At 40.7% G+C, this 27,858-nt stretch overlaps 1 protein-coding gene across 2 annotated transcripts in view; it reads left to right on the forward strand.

Annotated features, from left to right (window-relative positions):
• The first annotated feature begins 17,481 nt into the window (after positions 1-17,481).
• Positions 17,482-27,858, forward strand: part of KCNC2 (potassium voltage-gated channel subfamily C member 2) — a 110,681-nt gene continuing 100,304 nt past the window's right edge. For both annotated transcript variants that reach the window (XM_067289932.1, XM_067289931.1), the window contains exon 1: positions 17,482-18,207. In XM_067289932.1, coding sequence (XP_067146033.1) covers positions 17,551-18,207 — 657 coding nt within the window. In that variant the 5' untranslated portion in view covers positions 17,482-17,550. The remainder of the gene's footprint in view (positions 18,208-27,858) is intronic.

A 27,858-nucleotide genomic window follows, 5' to 3' on the forward strand; every position in this document is an offset into this window, starting at 1 on the left:
TAACTGTTGTTTGAAGATATTTGAAATTTACTTGTATGGCTGAATCATTCTGAGATGAGAATAACCAGATGTCATGCTCCATTCTTTCTGTTTCCAGTTTTGTACCTGAGAGTTCTGTTCACTTTTGCCATCCAGCTATAAGAACTGCAGCTGTCAAGACTTTTTGTTTTCAGCATCAGTGGTCTCAGTGCTATATTTCTGTTCTGATTTGCTCTTATTTAATTGTAAGTCATTTGATGAACCTGAATCCTTTTCTGTTGATCAATACTTTGTAGCTTTAAAGCTTTCTGGAGGTGTCTGCTGGGATTTACTGCCTTTAAATATGTTTCAGACAAATGTAATCTTTTATATTTGCTACTTTCCTCCGTATTGCCCAAGTTTTTGGAATTAGAACATGTTCTTGGTTAGAAGTAGTGTTCTCTGTCAGAGAAGCTGTCTGGCTTCTTCCCTGAAGCTTAGTGCTTAATAAGACAAGTTTGTGTTTTCATACCACCCTAATTTATACTTCCACTAAAAAGTCTTAGTAACCTGCTATAATTGAGACTGTAAGAAGTGCAGTACACTACAAACATATTTTGCCCTATTGTATTCACATACACCCAGAAGACAAGTAGAAAACAATGAAGTGATGCAACTCCTCATTCTTGAGGGCTATGACCGCTTCCTTCATGAAATGAATATGCATTGACTAGTGTATCTTCTCTTCTGTAGGGCATCCATGTTAGCTAGAATGTTTAAGAATATTTTTAAAAGCAAAACACAAGCACATGTACAAACATGCAGAAGCTCCGCTTTGTCAGCTGATGGAAAGATGGCATCCTGACCTGGATGGCAGAACTTTGATAAAACTTAAGGGTAAACCAGTTTGGGATAGCTTTATTGCTAAGAGTAGGCACTCTTACTGATTCACACAGCACACACAAACCTATTTTTCTTTTGTAGGTCACTGCCAACTGATGAAATTTTGTGGGTCTTTTGGGGCCAGAAAAAAAAAAGTTAAAAATACAGCTACCAAATCTGTGTGTATTGAGGTGCTACTTAGTTTTTCTTTACTTTTGAGCAGGCTACCTCTAGTGTAAGAGGGGAAGTCTAGAACTGATTTTGTATGTGTTGGTCAAGTCCATACAAAGACGAAATAAGGTAAGTTTCTGTAGCAAAAAGAGGGAAGGTAGAAAATCACATAATCTTTTCTGAAAATTATTCAAACAATAATTTATTCCTAATCTCCCTTTTATTCATGAATTTAGAGACTGAGACAATTCTGTACTTGCTTTACATGTTGTTAACCTTCTGGTCTTTGAGAAGCTGAGTCAGGAGGACTCTTTTGCAAGGCATCTCTAGTGATGAAAAAGGAAGTATTACTTCCTTCCAGACCTATTTAGGCTATTTTTTCCACAGAAAACTTTTCAAAATATTACCTGAACTGGAAAGTACTTAGGAAAAAAATGTGGCAAGAAGGCACCTATGTGATAATCCTATGAGGTTTTTTTTATTTTGTTTTGTGGCTTCTGTGCTTTTATTGCACTCTCTTCTGTGATTGAGGAGAAAGAGGCTTAAAGAAAGAGGTTAGAGAGAAAGAAATGTCATCTGTTTTATTACAGGATGGTTAATGTTTATTATAGTATCTGTTTTATTCGCTTAGAATTTACAGAATCTGAATTCTTGTTTTCTGACTTACTCCTCACTCTGTTGTAGTTTGGATGGAATTTGTTGGATTTGTGTGCGGAAACTTTTATGTCTGCTACCTGCAGCAGAGAATTTCATGTGTCTGGCATCCCAGAGCAGCACTTTGAAAATAATAAGAAAGTAATCATCATTTGTTTTTGGTTTGATTTTTCAAGGCTGCATTCTCATGAAAGAGGTTTACAATTTTAGAATCTTCTTCTTGGTGGTGTATTTTGAATTCATGCCCCCTCCCATGCCCACCCCTCAGTTTTGGGAGGAGAAGAGAGGAAGAGAGGAACCTGGAGACTCTGGAAAAGCTTGGAAAAAAGGCAGAAGCTGTACTGACTAGGTATCTTGCTAATGAGGATTCTGTAAAAACATGACACTGGCAATCTCCTCTAGGTGCTGTAAATAATCATAAAGATCTGAAAGGTTCTCTTCTCAGACAGCTCAGATCAGAAGGCAGAACCTTACAAGTGCTGGTGAGAAGAGCCGACTTTGTGACTGGGAGAGGCAAAAGGACCTACTTCAGTCCCAGTGTGGCTATCTGCTTACCTTGCTGCTGGGCTCTCGGACAACTGCTGTGATGCTGAACTCCTTCCATACCCCCTATAATAGCTTATGAGAAGGAAACTTGTTGCAGAAATTTAAATCCCTGCCAGTCTACCTTTGCTAAGCTAGAACAAAAGGACTGTCCTTCTCATGGCAAAGCTGCTCAATTGTAGTAGCTTTTCAAAAAATCAACCTCTTAGTAAAGTCTAGCTGCATGCAAGTAATGGTGAGGGCAGAGGCTGGATAGAGAGGAACCAAAGAGAAGGCATGAATAAAGGTTAAGCAAAAGAGATAAAATGGTAGCACTTAGGGGCCAATGGGGTAGATGAAAAAGCAAATGTAACTGTTAGGAACTATATCACCTGTTGGTGCTTCACTGGTGAACACAAATGTCTTCCTGCCTTTGTAGCTGAGTATCTTTAACCAAACCAACTGCCTATTGCCAAGGCAAGAAACCTTGGGAATGACAATGACCTCCTTGCAATAAGGCAACAGGGATTAATGAGGTTTCTTCCACATCTTTTCCACATGCTTTTATGCCACATCTCCTGTTTGGTTGTAAGTTGGGGGTGAAACTCAGCAGGAAGTGCTTAATTTAGGTTCAGAATGACTCTATTCAAAAGATATCTCTTGGTATCCTCCTTTTTTATCTATCTCATTTCTGGGGTTATTGTTTGTAATTCTGCAGATGTTCTTCTTTCAACAGTTTTGCCAAGGCCCTCACAAAATTCATTTTGGGATGAGCCATGGATGATATCTGCTTTACACTGCTTTGTTTTATATGGGGAAACCCCAGACTGTTACAGGAAAGCACATGTAAAAATCACTGGAAGCTAAAACAGCAGCTTGAGTGATGTATCTTAAAGCAATATTCTCTTGTCTTACAGCTTGTGGTAAGTGAACATTTAATGTCTCCTATGACTAATTCTGGGATCCTATGATTTGTCTTAGCATGAATTAAATCCTGCAGTCACGCTGGTGAAATTATTCCCCTGAAGACATTCCCTTTGACAATAGTATTTGTCTTGCAGATGTTAGTGATTAACTGCAGGTTTCATTTGTAATTATTGCAGTTGCTTTCATGCACTAGACTTGAATTCTTCCCCTTTCTCAGTATTGCAGGACCAAGTGGAAGAGCAGCTGAGGTTTGGAAGCTCAAAGCTTTAGATGATGATGTTCTAGCAGTCCAGGACCTCATCTAGAGTTCTGAGAAAAAGGATTTAATGCACTTAACTGTCAGTCCAATGCTCCAATTTCACTCTTTCTTTTAAACAGCTTTTTGGAAGGGCCTGATAAACAACACAATTTAAACGATAATACTCTTCTTGTCATGGGTTTGATAGACGTTTGAGAAACACCTGTTTTAGATGTTATTGTTGCATAGTTTCAAGTAACCATAGGGAAATAAGCACTCAGAAAAACTTTGATTTTTAAAATGAAAATCAAAACAAGAGAAGGGAATAGGTTATCAGTGTCAGAAAACTAACTTTCCACACCGTTTGTGGTCTTTCCTGATACTTACTCCTTCTTCCAAACTCTGTGATTTTTAAGATCTCTTTCCAAACTCTGTTCTTTCAGGAGCATCTTCCTTGGATGCTCAGTAAAATCTGCAACCCTAAAGACTTTTCTGAAATCAAAATATAAAGTAACACCCAACAGCAAAAATCCCTGGGGGACAGGATAGGAGACTGGACAGATAACAAAAAACAAACAGTAGCTCTGAAGGCATTGCTACTCATCCATTTGTGTTCATTCATATCTCTCGACCCTTGTCAAATACCCTTGGAAGTTTAAATATTGTTCAGCAATGAATGACTAGAGAAAGGCTTTGTTACTATGCTATAGGCTAGACTGCCTCTGTACAGATGTGACTGCATGATGGAGGGAGATAGCTCCTCCCCTTGTGCATGCTTCATAAAAGCTGTAGACAATTTTCAACCCCTGTGTTCCAGGAAGAGTAAATCTGCTTAGTTCTACATCTTTCTGTATTACAGGTGAGATCCTTAAAAGAAATGTAAATTTTTCATTCTTCCCACTGGAATGCCATCCATGAAGAAAAGCCTGCCCCCTAGCATAGGTCAGTATAAATATTCTCCCTTCACCTACAGTCAGAAGAAATCAATCTAAAAGAGCTTTTACAAGGTTGTCTACTCCATTACCCTATATCATCTGGACAAATAGAGTGTCTAGTCTCTTCTTGTGTGTGATGGAGATTCCACAATATCCCCAGGTAATCTGTTCAATTGCTTTACTGCACTTAATGTTAGAAAAAGTTCCCTACTGATTAACCTGAACCTTTCTCTTGCTACAGTTTAAGCTGATTGCTGCTTCTGCTATCCCATCCTTTCCTTACACTTTAGCTTTGAAGACCCGTTTGACCTGAAGTGTGGTAAATATGACTTAGGAAAATTACATTAACTGGATATATTTAGCCCATTTTCATTATTCTCCTTTAATGCCAGTTGGTGCCTCTCTTGTCCTGAATGTGACACCCTAAACTAGACACAAGGCTCTGATGAAAGTCTTGCCAATGAGATACTTGTCCTGCAGATTTTACTTCTCAGTATACTGTGGGGTGGGTTGGTTAGTTAGTTAGTTTGTTTTGGGGGGAAAGGGGACAACCTGATGTTGTTAAGTAATTTTGAGGTTGTGATGAGGTTTAACGTGCAGGTTTTCTTCTTCAGTACTACTCTGCTTTGCCCAGTTTCTTCTGTTGGGAGGTGTTCCAACTAGAAAGTCTTTAGTGTCTCAGCCAGGTGGGAGCTTTGTGCTTATGCTTCTTTTCAAATGGCTAACATGCTGTCCTCAACCTTACCTGAGACTAGAAGCATTCTTTCTTGCTCTAAATTTTGCTCTATAAAATACAGGGAGGGAGACAGACAGATACTATACAGAGAGGGAGGGAGGGAGGGCGACAGGAAGAAAGTGGGAGGAAAAAAGGCTGGACCAGAATGTAATTTGTTTACAGGGCAGCTTTTTCAGACACTGTATGTAAATAGGTCTCTTCTTATGCAATTAGTAAATATGAGATGTAATATAATAATTTATGGAGATATTAGATCAGATTTTATCACTGTTTATTTCTGATGTCATATGGAAAAATTTTTTCTCTTAAATGAAACATACTTTTATTAGGTTTTGATATGTATACCTATCTCACATATTATAAATGCAGGTAGGCCACCTTCAGTCTACAGATATTTTACTGTAATTCCCAAGCCAAATTGGGTTTACCCTGAACTGTGTGCAATAAGTAGGACTCTTATTATTTCCTGCTGCTCTGTTTTTTCACCATTTGCTTAAATTAGGCTTTCCCTTGCCTGGAGAACTAAAAGGTTTTGTTCAGTTAAACACAGTGAAAGAGCCCTGTTACCAGGTGAGATTTTTCTTCAACACCCTTATTAACTTACTAGTGTATTTATTTCTACAGTGCCTTTCCCCTCCTCCCCACTGAATTAATTTCCTCTAATAATACATGAAATTATGAAGTGCCTTTCAGCCAGAAGGAGCGGACCACGGGGTGTTTTAGACATTAGTCAGGATTATGACAGGATTATTAACTTGTGAGTATTCTTTTTGGCTTACTTGCATTTTTCTCTCAGTAAAATAAAAGGAATAGTAAAAGCAGTAGTGTTACTAGTTCCTAGTAATCATGGACATGAAACTGTTCCTTTGCCATTTTACTTCAAGGGCAATCTTTTTGATAACTTGTTAGATTGACTTGTGCTCTTAGGCTGTACAGAATATTTGATTGCAGTAGTTAATGTAGACTGTGTATTCATAACTTGTATCTATGAGCAGTTGAAGGGTGGAAGGAAATGGTTCTGACATTTTGAAAAATAACACAGAATAACAACAGCATGGAAATGCTCAGTTTGGATTGTTTTAATTGCCCATTTGTAATATCTCTGCTGATACAAAATGTTGAGAAGTATTGAACAAAAACTGGCATGGTAGATGTCAATTTAGTATTCTAAATAAAATGTTATTGGAGGCTGGTGATACGTATCTGGAACTGCATTATGTCAGTTCTGTACTGTGAAGCTGAATGGATGGCTGACAAAACAGGACACAGTGATGCTTCCCCTTTAGGAGAGATGATAGATCTTTTTGCCCGTTTGTATTCCAGAACATATTTTGCTTAAGGAAAGGACAAGGTGGTTAGAACGTGAGTTGATGCATGAAACCTCCTAAGCAATCTTAAAAATTAATGTTAAAAGCTTAAGTCAAGGAGATATTAAAAAGATATAAATGAGTCTGATAAATAGTGGTAATTTCTTGCAAGGTTAGTAAAATATTCACATTAATTATGATACTACTAGATTTTAAACTAGAACTCCCTTTTCTGCAGGAGAGGTAGGAATGTTTAAGTCATAGCATTAGGAGAAGTATAAACATACACTTAAGATGACAACTTTGTTCTGAAAGTATCTCTTTTGATATTCTGACTTCCATAGTACTTCTCCTTTTGATGCAGAAACTTTGAGCTGGGTCACATATAAGTTATTTCAGTAATGTGTTTCCTAGTGTTGTAGCACCTAAAAACAAAGTCAGTCATGGGTTGAGCAGTGCAAACAATTATTGCAGGGTCCAATGCTTGCCTCAGAAAGCATAAAACCTAAGTGTTAGAAGAGGCACGAGAGAAAAAAGAAAAGAGGATAGGAGACAGGGAAGATATGTTAATGATACCAGCAGCTATGTTTAACAACCACAAACATCTCAGCTTACCTCTTGCTTAACAAGTACCAACAATATCAATTTGTAGAATGAAAAGATTATCGAAACTCAGAGCAAATCTTCATCTCTGTATAGGTTAACAGAAACACTAAACTAGAGCTCTAGATAGGAAGGGTTTTTAAATATTATGAATTTTTTTGTTGTTGTTGTTTAGGCAGCTCCCAAATAGATGATCTTTAGAATTCATCCTTTTGTGGCAAGGTCCTGAGAATCTACCATGTGATATTTTTGACCTTCACTGCCCAAAGTTTTAAAAAATAACAATAATTACATAAAATGGAAGTGCTTCTTCCATTTTGTCTGTCAACATTGACTAGCAACTATAACAGGAAGGATGTTGACTTTTTTGTATTGTTTTTGTTAGCCTCCATCTTGCGGAAAAAACAGATGAGACCTGAGTAGAACAAAGTGGCAATAAGTGACTTTCTCATGCATGCCTTGCCAATAGCTGTCTTGCATACTTAAACAGCTTTCCTCACTACAGCAATGGTAGATTGACTTCTGTCTCTTTGCCAGTCTTGCTAATTTTCAAATTGCAAGCTAAGTAGAATGTTATAGGTTATAAAACTGACACCTTGAATTCCAGCTGGGGACTCCCAGGAAGCTAGTACTGATGCCTCAATGTGCATTGTGTTCTTGAGGTGAAATTCTACTTGTTAAGAAGGGGTTACAGCAACCTAATCTCAAGAAACAGAGCCACAAATTGCTGTGGCAAGGTTAGTCACTGGCAGCAGTGGGCTCTCACTGGCAATAGCGTGTTGTTTAACTTTAGGCAGCTACTTTAGGTGTTTGTGTTATGGTGCTAAAGTCTTTAGGCTCTCTACTTATTCTGTAGAAGGAGCAGGGTCTTCCAGACTTGGAGGCATGTATCTCTCTCTTTTGGAATATATAGGAGCTTAGGGAAATTATCAGTTAAACTAATTGGCTAAAATTAGGAGGGTATTCATTCCCCCTATGAGATGCAGATGTTCAAAGGAGTCTCTGCTCTAGTTTCTGCTTTGGCAGGGCAGACCAGTCCAGGGTCTAGCAACATATCTCCATGCTGAGCTTCTATTGCAAAAGATATTCAAGGCCTTGGACAAGAATGCTAATGTATCAACTGCTCTGTTTCTTCCAGTTCATAGAAGTCACTCCACTGCTCTGTTTATGTCACATGTGCAAAAGACAGAGGTATGGGGTTGGTGTTTTATTGGCTGTGTCATAACCATTCTCCCCTAATCAGTGCACCAGGTATCCTGAGCAGGTGTTGAGCTCAGTGAGAGTAACGTCTTAGTAATATCTGCAGTAAAAACAACTGCTGGGCCCACATTTTCCCCAGTTGCTCCAAACTATCCCTTTGTTCTTTTGAGGAGAATATAGAGCAACTAGACCACTGCAGCTTAAAACAAACTGGGGGAAAAAACTCTCAAAGGTATCAAATGTTGCTGAAATGCTTACAGGGTTAGTACAAACAGGCCATGCTCTTTGACAACTAAGTAAAACACTTGTCCAATGTGACCAATGCAATTTCACTCTGTACTTAAGTACATAAGCTGACTTGTTTAAAGGCATCCAAAGATTCAAGAAATGAACTTGCAGTTTTACAACCTCTTATTTTCTTTTCCCCAAACTAAGAGATGGGCTACTAACTGAGAGTTAGCTAGGCTGTTTTTGTCAAGACTTCATTTCTTGAACATGACCTTGCACAGCTCTTTAAGGATCACTGCCACCTTGCCTTGGAGGAGAAAATGCTGACAATTCTACCTGGGATGAATGTGGTATTTCTCATCTGGCTTTCCCCTGCCAGGTAGGACAGTGATCCAGTTTACGGATTACGGCAGAAATCTATGCCAGCACCTCTAACTTTTGCGAGAAACACTGAAGCACAAGCAGAGGAGATGCAGTGTTTATCTCTTGAGAATACTGTGCTGTTTCCATGGCAGTAGACAGCTCAGACCAGATTTGGGCAATCTTGTCTGCGAAGTAATATGAAAAAAATTCACAGAGAAAAACTTGACTGTAGCTGAATGCAGACAGTCAAAATTAATCAAGCTTGCATACACTGAGACTGGGTCTGCTATATGAAACTGCAAATGCTATGAAGGAAGCTCTTTGCTTCCTGCATAGCTAAGCCATCTGATTTAAAATCTGCCTGCCTCAATCACTGAAACTCTGCATGAGACTTCAACCATTTGCACTCTGAGAGTTTCCCTTCTGCCATGTGAACTATAGCTACTAATAATGATAAGACAAAGTCATTATAAAACATAACTATTAGATTTTGAAACAATATTAGAGAATTAAATATTATTATAAAAATCTTCTCTATTCACCGATGGAATGATCAATAAAATGGCTGTTTCTTTAGGGGTATGTGAAAGATCATCTATGTAATCATCAGAAGATAAACTGTTAAAGCAGATCTTTTGCCCTGTTGGGATAAATATACTGTGGTCTCAGACTAAAAATTAATGAAAATAATGGAGTTTGTTAGTCACAAAAAGGAGTGATAGAAGAGGTAGGCTTTTGGTTAAGCTTCGTTGGAATTCAGAAACTATCTGGAGCAGTGCCAGAGTGCTTTGAAAACTGTTGTAGTCCTTTTAGTGTGTTTTCATTGATTTCAATGGCATATGAGGGAGGGTTTGCTGACTTCCTCTGATTAAATCACCATTATGTTGTATATCAGATTTGAACTGATTTTAGGAAAAGATCCCTCAAAACTAGCATTAAGTGAAACATAAAACCACTCCTAAAGAATTTTAGTCAGTGGTCCTACTCTTAAAAACATAGACCAGCTGTTTAATCACCATTTGAATATCGATTGGTAGTAGTGAGTGGTCTGCTGGACGATAGATAATATAATTAACAAAATCAAAATGTAAAGGTATCTTTTGCTCTGTGAGTTGAATTATATCCAACTCAATTCAATCATTTCACAGGCTTCAAAATTAACGATTGCTTTAAGTTTTTTTATAAGGTGGCACTTGTACAGTGGTCCTGTAAATTGGCTGTTTCTTAATACAGTCTTTGCAATGAACTGAAAATGACAGATGTTTCAGGGCAAGCTATGTTACAGATCTATTTTTTCTTTTCTGAAAAGGCTGCTAACATAGGTAATAAGGCACCTCTTCTGTTTAGACAGATTTTGTACATTCAGGGCATGCTCTTCTGTAGCTGAAGAATACCATTTGGCCAGTATCTTTTAGGTAACTGTTGATTTTATTATTTTTATTACTGGAGTGCTTAAGAATTACACCATGATGAGGTCCTTGTTATTCTGAATACACACATAGTAACAAAGTTGTGCCATTGATATATTGTCAAAAAGCTTCAGTAGCAATGAATGAGATGGATGAAGAATAGAAAATTGCAGAAATTTTGGGAATGGCATTTCCCAAAATCTTTATGAAATTTGTGTTCATGTGCTGGGAGGCAGGACCCCAAGGCCTAGTGGAGGCCAGCTTGTCTCTTTTGGCTCAGATAGTCCTGTTGTAAGAGAAGATATGAGCCTTGGGCATTTTCTCAATTTTTTCATGTCTCTGTGCATTCTCATTGCATATGGAAAGAAGACCAACCCCTTTTGAATGATAGAAGCTTGTACCCAAGAGCTGAAACTAGTTTGGAGATGATGTATTCATTTCCCTGTCCCTCAGGACTCTGTATGTTTGACTAGATCATTCTAATAAGTTTTTCATTCTTTGTAAATATATAGAAGCCCTGGCAGAAGCTCAGTCTTTATATTTATATTCTACCTGAACTAAAGAGAAAATGCCTATGGAGGAGCTCAGTACTATTCTCACTGTTTAATTAGTCTTCTTTACAAAACCACTGTTTTGTTGGCAGGTGACAGTCCCTCAGAAGTGGCATTGTGTGCTGGCAAGTTATGAGTGAGAAAAATCACTGACCTTTAACTGGAGTTGAAGCAAATTGTCTGGATAGATCAAAAATTCCTTCCCACTATTTCAGAATCAGTACTGGGGGGAAAAAAAAAAGTAAGTATGGACAGAGCCTGGGGCAATGCCTCCTTTTATAAGCAAAATGTAATATCCTATATCTCTTGAGAAAATGTGCATCCCACAAATGTGAATCAGCACTGACAAAGCTACTTGAACTACTGCAGAAACAGGTGAGTAATCTTTTGTTCCACCATCTTTCATTACTAATACCCCTGGCATTAGTAACTAGGGAAAGCCAAAGGGCACACTGTCATGAATGAAAAAGGCAGTGGCTATAAGAACATTCTGTGATGACTGACATTTGGTCAAAGGATGAGTGTGATACACTGCTGCTTTTGAGGAGTACTGCCCATTCTGGAATCAAATGTGAAAGGTGACAGTTTCTAAGGAACTGGTCCCTGTAACAGTAGGTATTTGGGGTCTGGAAATTTATGAGAATGGTTGGAGGAATTGATTGAATGGTATGACTTTATTAGAATTATACACGCGTTCTTGTAATGTGGTGGGTGAAGCAGTCTTGACTTGAGGAATTTTTTACTTAATTTATTGCCAATTAACACAAACTTCTAAACACTAAGAATTGAGAATGGGTATTGAGGAAAAAAAAATACAAGTATAACCACACACTTAAGCAAACACTTTTCCTCCCCCTTCCCCAGGCTCAGCTTAAGCTGAACACCTCTCTTCCCCCGCCTAGTCTCTGCTTGCCTTCATTTCGCTGCCTGTTGCACTCAGTCCCTCCCAGCTCCTCCTGTGAGATGACAGAGGAGATGGGGGTTGGTGGAGGTGAGGGTTGGTGCATAATGGTTTCTCGCTGCCTCTCTTTGCTTCTTAGTGGGGGGTCTCTCCACCTCTCTGGGCTGCTCAGTGTCACTGCTCTAGCATGATTCCTTTACCACCACAGTCCCTGTTCAGGGTGTCCCTGCTCTGCCGTGGGTCACCCATAGGCCACAGTCCCTTCGGGGGTGGCCCTGCCCCAGCATGGCTTATCCATGGGTCACATTCCTTCAGTGGCGTACCTCCTCTACATGGAGTGCCTCCTTCCAAGAGCATGCCTCCAGCCGTGTCCCCAACAGTGTCCCCTTCCACGTCTCCTTTCTTTCTCATTACATCTCCTCCATTTCTGCAAACACATCTCTTAACATGTCTCCTCCATGTTTCCTTTGCACATCTTCTTATTCCTCCATTTCTCCTCACAGGTGTCCTCATGCATCTCCTGCCCCTCATGGCTGTTGCTCACCCTGGGCCACATCTGAGCCATGGTGCTGCTGGCACTGCTGGCGGTTTGGCGGACAGCAGGTGCTTGCACCGGGGTCAGAGCTGGCTGGGACCAGCCCAGCTCGACTCACAGCCTCCTCTGCACAGGGTGCTCCACAGCTCTCCACACTGACACCAGCCACTGATGTCCAATACTCTTAGTCAACATGATCATATTGGAAGGATTTCCATTTGCCGCAGAGCCAAAGCTAAGCCAGGGTTGCTGAACTTGCCTGTATCAGTTCTAAGGAGAGCTTTGGAGACCACAGAGGAATGGAGGGAATTTGGGGCAGGAGTAGAGAAGGTAGGAGGAGGATGTCTCTGGAGAAGGCTGGGCTGTGGAATAGAATTAGTATGAGTTCCTATGCTCAGGGGATTCTAAAGAGATAGCCCCTTGGAAGGTGGTCAGATTGATATCAACCCCCCCAAAAGATAATTGGTAGATTCTGGAATTGCCTGACCCTTGAAAGCTCAAAAAAAGGTACAGTTTATGATACTGGATACTCATGAAGAGGGATGTAACTTTGAAATCTTAAAGCATCTGTGCTTCTGAGCATCTGTAGGAGGACTGCAGAACAAAGAAGAGATCAGAAGGAGAACATTTGGGTTTGCATGCTCTAGGAAAAATATATGTAAAACTGGAAGGGTTCCATTTACATTATTTTTCAAGTGAGGGATACCAAATTCCCCAGAATTTCACAAGGAATTGGATATCTGGGGTGGGGGAAGTCAGATGAAGTACATCTGTGTTTATGCAGTGCCTAGTTGGATGGACTTCTATCTGCTACTTTGGGACAAACAGACTGATTTCATAACGGCTGTCACACTTTGTCCACCTGTCTTGTTCAATCTTAGTTTTGTTTATATTTTTCTACATTAAGCCCTATTTTCACCAGTTCTGTTACTGATAAACCAATTTTACATTTCAGGCTTATTTAATAAAAATGCAGTTGTGCTTTAGACTTCAAAAATAGTAACAACTGCCTGCTGGTTTTGTTTTTAGTCTTGTGCAGTTTAACTACCCCATGGCTCCTACCAGTTGTATTTCATGGTCATTTACTTAATACAAATTTTCATCTTTTTTTTTTCCTCTTATTTTTTTGCAGGAAATTCTGAAGAGTGAATCTGACTTAATATCAGTGTACTTTAGTATAATGTGGCTGTCATGTTCTGCAAGAACTGTAATGAATTATTACGTGTAATTGTAAATAGTAGAGATGATTAGAAATAAGGGAGAACAGAAAAGTAGGAGAAACAAGTAGAAGCTTAAAATGTTAATGGCAGTGGATATTTAAAATAATTCATTTATTTCATCATCAACTAAACTGATATAAACTGATCATATTTGGCTGTGTCACTCTGTCTTCAATTATAATTTTCAATTACAAAATTGATTTCCTTGTTGCCTTTCCCAAACACAACATCATATGAAAAATATGAAATGCTGGCCTGCATTAGAAAAATTTAGCAGATAGAAGGTTTTGTGCCTCCCATGTACCACCTCCCCCTCCAAAAGGCTATCTTTAGCTGGGCAAGCTGATCTTCCCAAGCATCCTCCCATCAACAGAGACAGAGCTCCTCCAGAAGGTGATTCAGAGCATGACTGTAACTTCGATGCACTGCAGTTGTCCTCAAGTCTGTTTCTCTTTGCCACAAGTCATAATTTCAGATAAGGCCTTTCCTTTCTTCCACTTACTCTTTTATTGTTGGACAGCTGGTAATTCTAATGACTTTGCATTGTAGTACTTGAGCTTGGGAAAAGAATGATCACTGCTAGCAAGTAAAATGCTTGTTTGGCTTGATTTTCTAATAGCAGTCTTCACATCCAGCTTTATTGCTTTGTCAGTTTTAAAAAAATAACATGGGACCTTTTCATTTCATAACACCAGTCCATCAAGGAAAATTGATTGTGTTTTGCTTAGTTTCACACAGTTCTGTAAAGACAGCTCTAAATTCTCAGGTACAGAAAGGTTTCCACTAAACTTTAACACAAATGTTTTGGAGAGTTTGTGTGAATAGTTTTTGTTTTGTTTTGTTTTCATTTGCAGATCTATTTCATGGTAAGACTCATTCAGGAGACTCATTTCTAACTCTTACACGTCTCACATGCTCTCACTTTTATTGGAAATTGAGGGGTGCAAAAATTCAGGTCAGTGTATTATGGGGGAAAAAGAATTCATGAATGTAACAACAGTTGCCTCTGTAGAATATTGTCTGCTTATTCCATGATATTCAAGACAATGTTGGCTCTGGAAAGTCAATTCTAATATAATTTCATCCTTCACTGAGAAATCTGCCACATGCTGAAAATACAAGGAAGAGTGACACACAGAAAAATAAATAGCATTATATTTAGCAACAGACATGTTGTAGAATATGGACATCTTGACTGGACTGAAGGACTATTATATTATAAAGGAGACCATCAGACCAATCGGGCAGTAAAAAACTGTGTGTTTAAGAAGCCTGAAGTGTAAACTAATTTCTCATAATACAGGCCTTTCTCATGGCATTTGCATTACTAGGTATGTCTCTAAAATTTTGTTTATGAGCAGCTGTCCTGGTTAGTCTTTGGTTGTTTTTTTTGGTGGAGGTGAGTGATAAGCTGGTTTGTAACTTCATCATGCATGTGGGACTTCAGCAGACACTGGTAATTCAGAGGCAAATCCTAGTATTCTGTGATGATAGTTTGCCTGGCATTTTGGCAGCTACTGCAACCCCATGGTTTTCCATAAGGGATGAATGCTGCAGAGCTGTAATATATTTCTCCAGAATGTAATGTAATGCATTTCTCCAGAAACCTCTCATAGGTCACAGAGAAGACAATGAATATTCATTTTGGTCTACTCCCTCCTTCCATATATCCCCTTTCCACAAAAATCCCCTTTGCAAAGGAAAGTATGGCATGAGTTGTATTGCTTCAGTTTAGGATGGGTGAGTCTCTTCCACTGGATTTACAACTATGTAATTGAATATTAATTTTGGCTCCCAGGAGTTTTCACTAACTGATTAGATTTGCTTTGGCAGGATATATTCTGCCCTGGCTTTTTTTAGGAACTTCAAAATGTACATCTGGAGTAAGCTTTTGAAACATTTCTTTGAAACAATTCTGCTGTTGCTTTGGGATTCTGTATTTACATCATGAGTGCCACATACAGACAAATCTGGGTTAAAGCAATCTGTTTGAAGCACAGTGTCCTCTGATCATTGCTTCCAGCAGATGTCCCACCAAAGGCTCTGATGTGGAAGGGGGGCATCTCAGCTACCCTCATCTCACTCATTACCCTCCTTGGTGCCAGGGACTGCCCTTGGCATGGAGGAAGAACTTTCTTTTGAGGAAGCAGCAGGAGGAATCACCTCTCACTTTGCATATCTTCTTTCTGGGTTTGGAAGCTTCTTTTCCCTTTGACCAGCTCCCAACTTGGCTGAAACCAGGCATCAGTAAACTGGGCTGTATAAAATAACTCAGCTGGGTTGGTGGCAGTCACTGGCAGACGCATTTAGAGAGGGCTTGTGGGCTTACACTTTATTGGGGGCTCTCAGCTTCCCCCCCACCCCCGCCCGTACTGAGGACAAAGTGTACTGAGTGTGAAATGTACCCAGGGCACTATATCTGTTTTTCTCTGGCTGACATAAAAGTTGGATCCCCTCTCCTTGACCCCTCCCTCCGGCTTGCCTGAAGAGACCTGTAGGCAGGGTCTCCTCCAGCTGCTGGCGAACACTTGGGCTGGCTCCGAGGGTTGCTCGGAAGCCAGGGTGCTTCTCCCTGCTGCAGCCAGCCAGCACCCCTGCTAGCCCCGCCGAGTCTGCGGACACTATGTGAGTCAGGAGCTGTAAGCACAGGTCTGCTAGGTGTAAAGACCCTGTCCTGGAGAGGTGACCAGCACCTCTTTACTGTCACGTGTAGCCAGGCGCTGCTCTCCCTGCACCCATCCGATAAATAGCTTTTCTCAGTCCCCATCCCTTTCTGGTGTTTTCCTTAAGTGAACCAAATTTACATGTAGCAGAGTGGAGGTGGTGTTGCCTTTTTCAGATAGATGTGGTATTTGTTTTAGCTGTCGCCTCCCTCCACCCCACAGCGCTGGGAGTGGGGGGCTGGAGGGGTATGGAGGGACGGCTACCCTGCCCCCGCCCCGGGGAGGGGCTACAACCCCAACGAGAGGTGTGTTTTCACCTTTAGATTCCTCTTCCCGACGAGCCGCTGGGATTACGGCAGCACTGGTGCCCTGGGTGCCCTGCCCTGCCCTATGGTTTTGCTTTCCGTCGGTGATGCTTACTCGCAGTCCCGATGCAGACAGACTGCATCTCTCTTGTAAAATGAAGGAAGCAGGATCTCCGAGCAGGCAGCGGGAGCAGCTTTTATTCCTTTCGGAGTTGAGCATGGAGGGAGGTAAAATAGCTACCTGAACATGGAAAAAAACAACAAGTAGTTCTCGCCTGACAGAGAGAAGCGCAGATCGGCTGAGATTCCGGCATCCGCTGCGAAGCAAACGGAGCCTGGTGTAGGAAGAGGAGCCACTTTCTCGCCCCTTGCTGAGGTATCTGAGGGGTGGCAGGAAGGAAGAGGGGCTGGCAGGGGTCAGGGAGAGACCGTGGAAAAATCCGCGGCAGCCTTGCTCTGCTTCCAGCGGCTCTTCCTCGAGATGCGTGCTCATCCTCATGATTTAGCTGAGAAAGTAGCAACCCAAGCTCCACACATTCAGCTTTTACAAGGGTGTGCCTGCTGCCTGAGCTGCTTAGAGGGCTCGGTATTTCCTCCCAGGGAGCAATTCCTCCCTCCCAAAAAGGAGAGGAGAGAAAAAAAAAAAAAAGGGAAAGAAACCTCCACTCCCTCTTTTCTTTTTTTCTCCTTATTACGCTGTTAGCATAATAAAAGATAGATGTCCATTAAATAATTAACTGCTCACTTTCTCTTCCATCCGCTCCGTTCAAGTAGCCCCGAGAGGGAGACGGGGCTGGGGACGGCGGCTGACCCGGACGGGGGCGGAGGTGCAGCAGTGCCGTTTCGGTAGGCTGCTTTGGGGGGCAGCCCCGGGGGCGGGGGGGTGTCCGGAGCCCTGCGCGCCTCCCGCGGCCGGGGCCGCCCGCGGAGCGGCTCCGCGGCGGGACGAGCCCCCGAGGTGCGGGGGGCGCCCGGCGGGGGCTGGGCTCGGTGGCGAAGGCGAAGCCGCGGAGGGGGAAGAGAGAGCTGTGCTGCTTGGGTGTCTCCTTCTTGATTTTTGTTGTTGTCGCTGTTTTTAAGGCGGAAACTAGTCTCCCGCGAACCTGCCCGCCGTCCTCGCCCGCCTGCCCAGCGCCCCGGCGGGGCCGGCGCCCGCCTCCCGCCGCCCGGCCTCCTCCGTCGCTGCCTCCCTCCCCCGCCGCCATCTCCCGCGCCCTCCCCAGTCATGTCCGACCCGGAGCGATGGGGAAGCTCGAGGACAACGAGAGGGTGATCCTCAACGTGGGGGGCACGCGGCACGAGACCTACCGCAGCACCCTGAAGACCCTGCCGGGCACCCGCCTGGCCCTGCTCGCCTGCGAGCCCCAGGGCGAGTCCCCGGGCGGCGAGGAGCCGCCGGCGCCGGCGCCCCCCAACCCGCCGGTGCCGCTGGCGGGCGGCTGCCCCGAGTCCGGCGGCAGCAGCTGCAGCCCCCGGAGCAGCGGCGGCGCCAGCGAGTTCTTCTTCGACCGGCACCCGGGGGTCTTCGCCTATGTGCTCAACTACTACCGCACCGGCAAGCTGCACTGCCCCGCCGACGTCTGCGGGCCGCTCTTCGAGGAGGAGCTGGCCTTCTGGGGCATCGACGAGACCGACGTGGAGCCCTGCTGCTGGATGACCTACCGCCAGCACCGCGACGCCGAGGAGGCGCTCGACATCTTCGAGGCGCCCGACCTGCTCACGGGCGAGCCGCCCCCCGACGGCGGCGGCGACGACGACGACCTGGCCGCCAAGAGGCTGGGTATCGAGGACGTGGGGGCGGCCGCCGGCGCCGCCGACGGCAAGGGCGGGCGCTGGCGGCGGCTGCAGCCCCGCGTCTGGGCGCTCTTCGAGGACCCCTACTCCTCGCGGGCCGCCAGGGTAAGTGCCGCCGCCCGCCCGGCAGGGGGCGCCGCGATGGGGCCGCCCGCGGCAGCGGCCGCCCGCGGCAGCCGTTGGTGACCGTTGGGGGGTGCGTGCGCCGGGGCGAGGCGAGGCGCGGCCCGCTCTGCTCTACTCCGGGCGGGAGGGCGAGCGGTGGCGCCGCCTCGCCGCGTGTTTGGCCTGCCGGGGTGGGCGACGGTGGCGGCCCCCGTCCCCGCTGCGCGGGCGGGCGCTTCTGGGGGCACCGTGTTGAGAGTCTCGCCCCCGGGAGCCCCACGCGCCCCACTGGGTGCAGAGGTGCTGCCTCCCCGCGGGCCGCTCGCGCGGGTAGGGACGCCCCGGACGCCATCTCGTCCTTGCCGAAGGCCTGCGTGCGCGGGTCGGGGTGGCTGGCCCGCCGGACCGCCGTCGCCCCGCCGCTGGGTTTCCCGTGTGGGGCGAGGCGGTGGCGGGGTGACCTCGGCCCTTCGCCAGCTTTGCGCTGCACCCGGGAAGGTGATCCGAGTTCAGCAAAGCGAGTGCGGCAGAGAGAGGGTGACCCTGGCGCTCCTGCCGCTGACTTCTCAGAGTGACCGTCGCTGACTCTCTGGTTGTGGATTGGAGCGTAAGGGCATGAAAGGCTTTGCTAGGTTACCCTTATTTAGGTAGGGATTTTAGATTTTGCCATTGAATGTTTTCCGCTTTTGAGGGCGATTCTGATTCTACTCCTGCATGTTAGTTGTTGTTATCAGTGGGGATGGGGATTCACTTTCTAAACTGTGGTTTTGGAGCAAGTAAACCTTTTAATTCCTTTGAAGGGGAAAAAATACAGTGGTTTTCTCAAGTTTAACAATGAAAAAGGCAACCAGCAACAAATCCTCTCTGCGATGCACAAAAAAAGAAGAAATTGTAGTGGGAAATGTGTTTGTTTTTTAAAATGGTAATAACTGTTTTGCAGCATATGTATCAGGATTGTGTGTGAAGCATTCAGACCTAAGCCTCATCCTGCAAAAAGTACAGTTACTGTCAGAGTCATCTCCAGGTCACTCATACGAATTTCTCTGGAAGTCTTGTGGATGCAAACATAAGCATATGTTAAGTGATTCCCCGAATAGTACCTTATGGCCTGATCCAGTTTCTATGAAAAAGTTAGCAACTCCTATGAACTTAGTGGGATAAATTAAAAAAAAAAAAAAAAAACCACACGAAAGGCCTCATAGGAATTACTGTCCTTTGCTGAGTGCCAGCACTGGTTACATTTTCAAAAATTGTGTACCAGTTTGTTTTGCCTTGACAGCTGACTCCGAATGATACTGAAATACATTTTTAGTGCAGGATTAGTTCTGAAGAAAAACTACCAGAAGTGTCTATTTTTGCTCATCAATGACATACACGTTGCTCACATCTTTGCTGTCTGAATTTTAAAGTAAATGTTGCTGTCAGTTATCTGACAAAATAGTAGTGTGCATGGTGGTTCCATTGCAGTTCCATCACCTACTATTTCTTTAAAGGTGTGCTGGCCACACTGGATCTGTGGCTTGTACAGTACAGAATCTTTCCCCTCTATTTTGCTAGAGATTTGATGAATATGAAGTAAAAGTTAAATGGAAGATACCAGGTGAAATGTGGAGATAGGCATGCTGATTGCAATTACACCATGAGGTTATAGCTGCCACTTGTGTTTTCAATCCGCTTGAATTCCTTGATAGTCTTCCAAATTGTCCGTCCTTACTAGAATATCCTGAACATTAGCATCAGTGGTTTGAGTAAAAACATTTTGAATCTGCAAAATGAATAATATAAACTTGTAAAGTGGCAATATTAATCTTTTAGAAGATAATGCATTTAGCTTTTTATAGTGTTGAGAACTGGTTTTAAATGTTATATTCAGATTTCAGATGAGTAGGAGAGTGTCAGAGCTATAATAACTGTGTCTAAGTTAGTGTTTTAGTTCTCCTCAAGACTGCTACCCTGTATGTTGATCTTTCAGGTAGTGAGGCAGTTTTGAGAATTGCTGACAACTTTTAAAGCAGTAAATAAATTTGTATTTAAGGACTAGCATACGCTTAATAAGCACACTTGAACACATAATAAACAATTTAAGGTCGTGGTAACCTTAGTTTGGAACTGAGATGTTCCTTTCAATTCAGCATTTCCTCACACCTGAAACAGAGATATTACTTTCTGAGTATTCTGGCAACTACAGTTTTGTTTTGTGTCAGCTGAAATGATGTGTAGCTCTAAAACCATTTCGGGTGAAATCCTGGCCTTACTGAAATCAAGACAAAACTCTAAGGACATCAGTCTTTGCCTCACAGTGTTAGAGACTCATATACCACTTAAATTATGGTGAGGCTGCTTAGTGGTAAACTTTCTTAATAATTGCAGTAGTTTTTTTTTTTTTAGGATTCCTGCCTGATTTAACTTCAGTGATGTCTGTTCTGGGAAGTGTGATAATGATAACAATTGGATATTTTTTATTAATGAATTGGCCCTTAATATTTGTGACTTTCTTTATCCTGAATTGTGATCTCTAAAAATAGAAATTTACAGAAATTCAAATATAAGTTGCCATGGTAACCTATTGGGGGATAGTGCACGCGCAAGATTGTTCTAGCAAGACCATCCAATGATGTTATATAAATAGTGAAACTAGTTTGTTAACAAAAAGGTATACTTCATCTGAGATTCTGAAAGATTTTCAACTTTTATTGTATGCAGTTTTATATTCAGATAGTGACATCTACTAATCTTGCTTTTTGTAGATGTATACTGTAATACACCTATATACAGTTGCTTTGAAACCTGCAACACTTTGTACCTCAAGTTCAGGAATTATGTCTTAATATTATTTCTGTTTTCATTTTATCATTTTGGATTTCAAAGACTGAATTGAAATTAAATGGTACAGTGGTACTCCTTTTACTGCAGGCTTAAGTAACAGAGCAATCATTCACACACTGCTATTTGACAGAATACTATTATGTGGATATAGAAAGATCCTGACATAAGATATTGTCATAGGAGAAGTATTGGACAACCAACTAAATCTTTCTGTGCGTTGGTTTAAGCATCTATGAAACAGATACTATCATTCTTATCTGAATCATACGTGTGTATTGTGAGTTCGATTAGTCAATATCCGTAAATGACACTGATATCCTTTGATGGCAATTGGTTCATAAGTGCGAAGTATTCATTATACTTTGGAATAGTAAAGTCCAAAGCTATGTCTAAATAGTTTGTGAGAAAGTGCAAGAGGCATAATTAAGCACTGAGTTTGAAAGAGTGTCTGCAGATGACCAGCAGGAGCTACAATGTCAGTGTTTCAAATTAATTAAGCTTTTTAGGCCTTTTACATTTGAATGATAGTTGAAATATGATTCCGTATAAAGAAATAATTAGTATTTGTCATTGATGTTTCCTAAGGTTTATGGATTGCTCATGTACTTACTACAGGTACTCAAGAGTGGGCCTGGGATTCATGAACTTCGTATCCATATGCCCTTCACTTTTTGAGAAGACTGTAAATCCGTTCACAGATAAGGGGACAGTGACTACAAAGTTGGGTAGCTAAGCAACAGAAGAGTCAATGTGGCCTAGGGTACTCCAGCAGGTACTGCCTCTAATTCCCTTTTCATTTCCAGCAACTGAAGGCAAGTTACATAACCCCTTTGCTATGCATTCTTTATGCATAAGTAACATCATAATTACTTGATTTACAAGGGAAGGATAAAAATTAATTGACAAGTATTTGTAAAGTTCTCTGTGCGTATTTGTAAGTATTCACTGAAATGCAAGTAAAACCTCCAAGAGCCTTCCAGTCTGGGACTTAAGATACTTAGATCTTGTAAGTGTTTTTAAAAATACTGATCTTATCCCACTTCATCTTTACATGAGGGGCTGGACTTGAGCAGTAGGCAGTATTTGATGTTGGATGGAAATATGAAGTCCATATGTACTGCTTTATGTGAAGTTACATTGACAGAGACGCATGTAAGTGTCCCGTAATGTCTAAGCCAGCTTTGAACATCTGTGATGCTGGTGATAGGTAGAATCATCTGAAATGAGCAAGGTGGGAGAGGGAGAAAATATGATTTTGTAGATCCACTCAAAATGCTGAAGTCATGGACCTCATTGTTAGAGAAAGTTCTTAGTAAAGGCATCTCACCTCTCTATTTGGTGATTTGGTTGCATTTTTTCCAGGTACCTAGATACCTGTTGTATACTGGGTGAATGATTTAGGTGGAGTGTATTTAGGGCTTTGGCTGTTTGTGATGCAAGACAGTTTTTATTTTTGGTGTAAGCAGCACTGCTGGGATAGTCTGATTGAGACACAGTGAATGAAGTGAAAATATTTTCAGCTCAGAATACACATATGTAGATTAATAGTAAAAGATCAGAGTTTATCTGCTTTCTTAAAAAATAATAGAAAAGCCCTTCAATTCATAAGTGCAAGTCTTTTACTCTTCATTTCATCTTCAACAAGGAAAGCAAGTACATGTTAGGAGTTACCTTCTAATAATTTCTGAGTTATGCAGAGTTTTTCTGTCTGGAAATGATTATAAAACTGTATAAAGAAAATAGTAAAGGATGATAAAGAAACTGAAAGGGAGGAAATTCCTTTTGCCATCAAAGAGTTGAATTTATTTTTAGGTGGGAAAAGAGACCATTAGTTTAAACTGGCTAAAACCAGTCATTCTGCTTGAAGCATTTAGTCTGTGGGAGCTGCAGTTCCTTTTAAAGTAAGATTTGTATCTAACAAAATGACAGAAATGATAATGCATCACTATTACAGATGTTCACTGAATCCATAGCTTCATGTGTACATGGGCTGACTAAATCACATTATAAATGATTTCTATTAATTTATGTCTGTAATGCTGGCTCTTAGAAGGCTTAATTGTAAGTTGTTGCTTAATAAATTACCTGTTCAACATAAACTGACTTGATCTACCTTAAATTTAGATGGTCTGATGGTACTGGCATATCAGTGAGGTAAAATAAGAAAGATTTCTGCCTTTTTCTCTACAGCTGTTCTGCCTGCTGCTGCTACTGTTTCCATGGAAACAAGCCAGCTCTTGGCTTCCCTTTTCCATTGAAAACAGCCTTCTTTCTGTCACTTATTAATCTCAGAAAAGCATTTTGTCATGGCTCTGACATAAATGCCACAGAGATGATCTGTCCTATGATTTCAGAAATAGATGCTATTACATTTGTGCATATGCACATAGCCAGATTCATTTCCCAATGACTCTAGAAAAATTTGGTTAATGGATTTACTCTGAATTTACTTTGGTGTAGCTGGAAGTGGAAATTAGCCTACCACACATAGTCCATGATAATAACAGTGGGAGAATTATTTTTGTTTGAGAAAACCGGTGGACAGCATTCCGTTCTTCTATTTAATTAATACATAAAGTGCTATCTGTCACATTTTGTTTACAGTGTTAAAAATCTTAAACGATTTGCTCTGGGGATGAGAACTTCATATTGATTAAGGTGGAGGTTTGTTGGAGGACAAGCTCACAACTTTTTGTGAATATTGTGTAGGTTTCAACGTTATATTTAGCCAAGGTATCACATTATCATGTGGTCACAGGAAACAGTCAGGATAAGAAAAAAGTGACATAAGAAAAATGGTATTTTTGAGGTCCTTATATTCGTAAGGTGTCTGGTACCTAGCCCAAGAGATATTTGTAAATATTCTGTGAATAATTTGTTGTTTTGGTGATTTTGTATTGAATCATAATCGAGGAAAAGTCAGAAGTCAGACTAATCTGAAATCCTTGATTGGTTTCCTTCACTATAGGAACTTTAAGATACTTCAAAAGGAACTTTCTGTAAAACTTACTTGTCTTTTTCTCCCTCAATGATAGTGCACGGAAGGTGTCTGAATTCCTGCTTTCTTCTTCCTATGAACAGTTACCTTTCAATCAGAGTGGAAGGATCAGAGAAGAGGAAGGGCATTCCTATACAAATTCTTAGTATTTTTATAATCTCTTATGAAGTGTTGTCCAGTTGTTTTATGATGATAGAGACAAGTTCTTCTCGTTATCAAATGCTGTTTCAGTGCTGTTGATTTCTACAGATACTTTTTTTCCTGATGCTTGCACTTCAGATTCTGATTTGTCTTGGGGAAACATGGTTTCTTTCAGCCATAACTGCAAAGAAAGGGTTTATGCTCTCTGTATTTAGGACCTGATGGGATAGTATGTTTCCTTTTAATTCTCTTCACTGAACTCTTCTTTAGACCTTATTTCTGCCAGTATGATTTATATAAACGTATTGATTCAGTGCAGAAACTTGTGGAGATTTTTGCAGTTTACTTTTTATCATGAGCAAATAGGCAAATAAATATATAGTTAGGGTAGTATTTGGAATATCAAACTGTTGGTTGTAGTTCTACTAATGGGTATTTCTTGTAGTAATGTAATTCCTTTATACTCACTTAGTCATTCTTTCACTCACATGCCATTTCCAGTATAAACTAGTGATTGCACAGGAACAAAAACTTGTTTTTAAATCAGTGCTAAGCAAGGCTATTCAAGAATTTTATGTAGAGAGCATGTTGAACCTATACTCATTCTTACAGTAACCATTGTTTCCAAAGGGCTTTTAACCTGATGCAGGGACTGAAACATGAGGACCTTTCATGCATCAGAAATAGTATAAAATGGTGAACGCAACATACGGTTGTGGAAATATGTACAGGCATTCTAATATGAACTTATTATTGGCAGTATTTATCAACATGACAAAATGGATTCAAGTTGTAGTGGTTTATTTACTTCCCCATCATGCTGTATTGCATAAGTTGCTATAATTAAATGGTATTTTGTGAGAAATACCTGTAGAAATAGCTGTGTAGAAAGATAATGAAGCCACAAGTTTTTTAGTTCTACAAATGTGTTTAATTGATATGATTGTTAGTACTTTATGATGACTAAAGCACTTCTTAAAAACTATTTCCATCTGTTAAATCAGTAGTGTTAGAAACAGAATGCTTTCTAATCAGACAAAACAAATTTTTGTGATTTGCGATTTTCTTTACAGAATTTTTGACTGAAGTGATGGCATGAAGCTTGAAAATTATCCAATTATATATTATAAATGTATATTGTTTCCTGCTGTTGTTTGAAAATTCTGAGATTTCTCTGTGCTTTTAGTCTCCATGCCAGTAGGTATGTTCAGTCTCTTGTCTACAAAAGGCTCAGCATTTTGTAGTCAGCAGAGATCCTATTTTAATTGTGTATATAGACATACATCTATGTATACATACTACTTTGCTTCTTAAAATTAACACTAAGAGGTTTTTAATTTTTTTCAGAAAGAAATCTTCCTTTTGGCATGTATAAATTCTTTGTTTTAGAAGTGTGTACTTTGTTGCATGTTCTTACACATATTTATACGTATACACTTGTTGCATGGCAAAATTGTACTTGTTTAGTGTCCAGAGTGCTATTCCTATTGCCCATTTACAAACAGATTTGTTGCTTAATTTATAGGAAGTAATCTCCAAACCCAGTGGTTAGTCATTAAGTTTAAGACCACTGTTTTGTTTTCTCCCTATTGTATATAGTAGAACAAACTGGAGTAATTTTTAAACATAAGTGCATTAATGTAAGTTTCTTAGTGTTTCCAGGTGAATCTTGAGTACGTATCATGCTCCTGAAAAATGTTGTAAATAAAGGAGAACAATCTCTTAGCCTAGTGCTGAACAGTATGTAAACTTTGCTAATATCTTGTGTAAAGTATACTGCACAATATCATGTAGCCTTATTTCTGAAATAAATACGAGTATAGTTTATTGTATAGGTTTGCATAGGTACAAATAGCTGTAGCCTTTGTATAGGTATTGTATAAGTACAAATAGGTGTATATTTTCATCAGTATGTTGCATACTAAGTTGTATCTTTTAGTGTATCTACTCTTTGAACAAGTTGCTGAAGTATCTCTTGAAGTTTGTGTTTCTGGTTCTGATAATGTATAGAGTACTAGTTGTATAGCAGTAATCCTCTTTTGACTGTTTAATCCTTATCCTAAGAGAAATAATTCTTCTTCAGGAGTGACTTCCACCACACTAAAATGCTTTCTTTGATAAAAGCACAGGGATACTCTAATACTAGGGGTCTGCATAGTGTGTGGGATTTTAAAGCAACAGAAATGAAAAGTTGAAATTTGATGAATGGCTAAGAATTCTCTTTCAGGGAATTGCTTTTGAGAACGTGAAGTTTCATATAGAGAAAAGGAAGGCTACAGAAGAGTACTGTAAAAAGCTGCAGTAATAAGGAACACTGACTGAGTTCCTAATGATTTTGTATCAGAGGCTTCATCAGTGCCTGGTCATAGCACTGAGACAGAGTGTTTAAGGATCTCAAATAGTGTCAGACTGATCATGGTGGTCTTAAAGAGAAGGAAGAATAATTTCTTCTAAGCATATTTTTATTGGCCTGCTTAATTTTTCGGAACGCAAATATCCACAAGATATATTAATCTTTTATATGCTGTCTACTGTAAGATCAAGGGAAATTAAGCATGTAGTAATTAGTGTTTAGTAAAATCCTTTGCAATCACAGATTTTCCTTCTAAGTAGTGGTAAAAGTCCTTAAGGTAAAAGAAGTTTTTAAAGTATACAAACGTGTGGGTATAAAATTTCTTTATTTTTTGGATGCCTAATACAACAAGGAGACTTAATCCTTAGTCATTATCCTTAGAGGTATTCAAAAATTCTCTATACTTTTCAAGAAAGCTGTATTTTTTATCTTTTTGTCACTGGCAGTTGGCAATCCTCTACCCCTTTGAATGGCATTTATTTGAAATAATTGGTCACAGGAGTATTTTAATTTTTGGAGAATTATGGTGGTTAAGAGGTGGAAAAGTTATTTGAGATTATTTTGTTGTTATCCCAACTGACATGCTATTTTTCCTGACAGCAGTTTTGCAGTATCCTGAATTTAATCCAGATTTGTTTTGAGAAGAACCTTTTTTTGTCTCCTTGGTTTTTGATTGCACTTGGGAAAACTTGCACTTCTTGCACTTTAAATTCTAGGTTTAGTGTCTATCTTCAAATTTCTGTTTGAATTTTAGGACATAATTGATGTGCAAGCACGTCTGTGTTTCATCTTGAACATCATGGCATTAATCTGGGAAATTACTTAAACAGGCGATTTACTCTTTTGATTTTGTGTGTGCTTAAAATTAAACACGTTGAAATGTTCTGTTGGACTGGCAACTAAGTTTTGACCACTTTGCAGGATCAAGTTCTCATCTTCCAAACTTCTTTTCCCTTACAATGGGAAGTGGAAGTCCTTTTGTTTAATAACTATTCTGTGATTCATATTTTTATAGTTTTAAAAATCAAATGTACATAGTAAATGGCATATAATAAATGGCATCAACAACTTTTTTGTATTGAAATCAAGTAGGGTAGGATTTCAGCCCAAGTATTGAACATCAACTTTGCTATTCAGCATCAAATGCTTTAGTTCATTATATGGTATTATTTGATATTAAACAAATGTATTTACACACCTCAGGCATCTTTATCTTTTGACCATGAAAGTTTGTAATGGTTATATTCTAGGCTTGGATTGAACCTTTTGGCAGCAGAACAAAGTTGTTCTGCTCGATGAGGTGATAGGATGCCTGTGCTGTCTGGAGAAAGAA

Source organism: Apteryx mantelli, chromosome 1 (genome assembly GCF_036417845.1).
Source record: "Apteryx mantelli isolate bAptMan1 chromosome 1, bAptMan1.hap1, whole genome shotgun sequence".
NCBI classification, from domain to species: Eukaryota; Metazoa; Chordata; class Aves; order Apterygiformes; family Apterygidae; genus Apteryx; species Apteryx mantelli.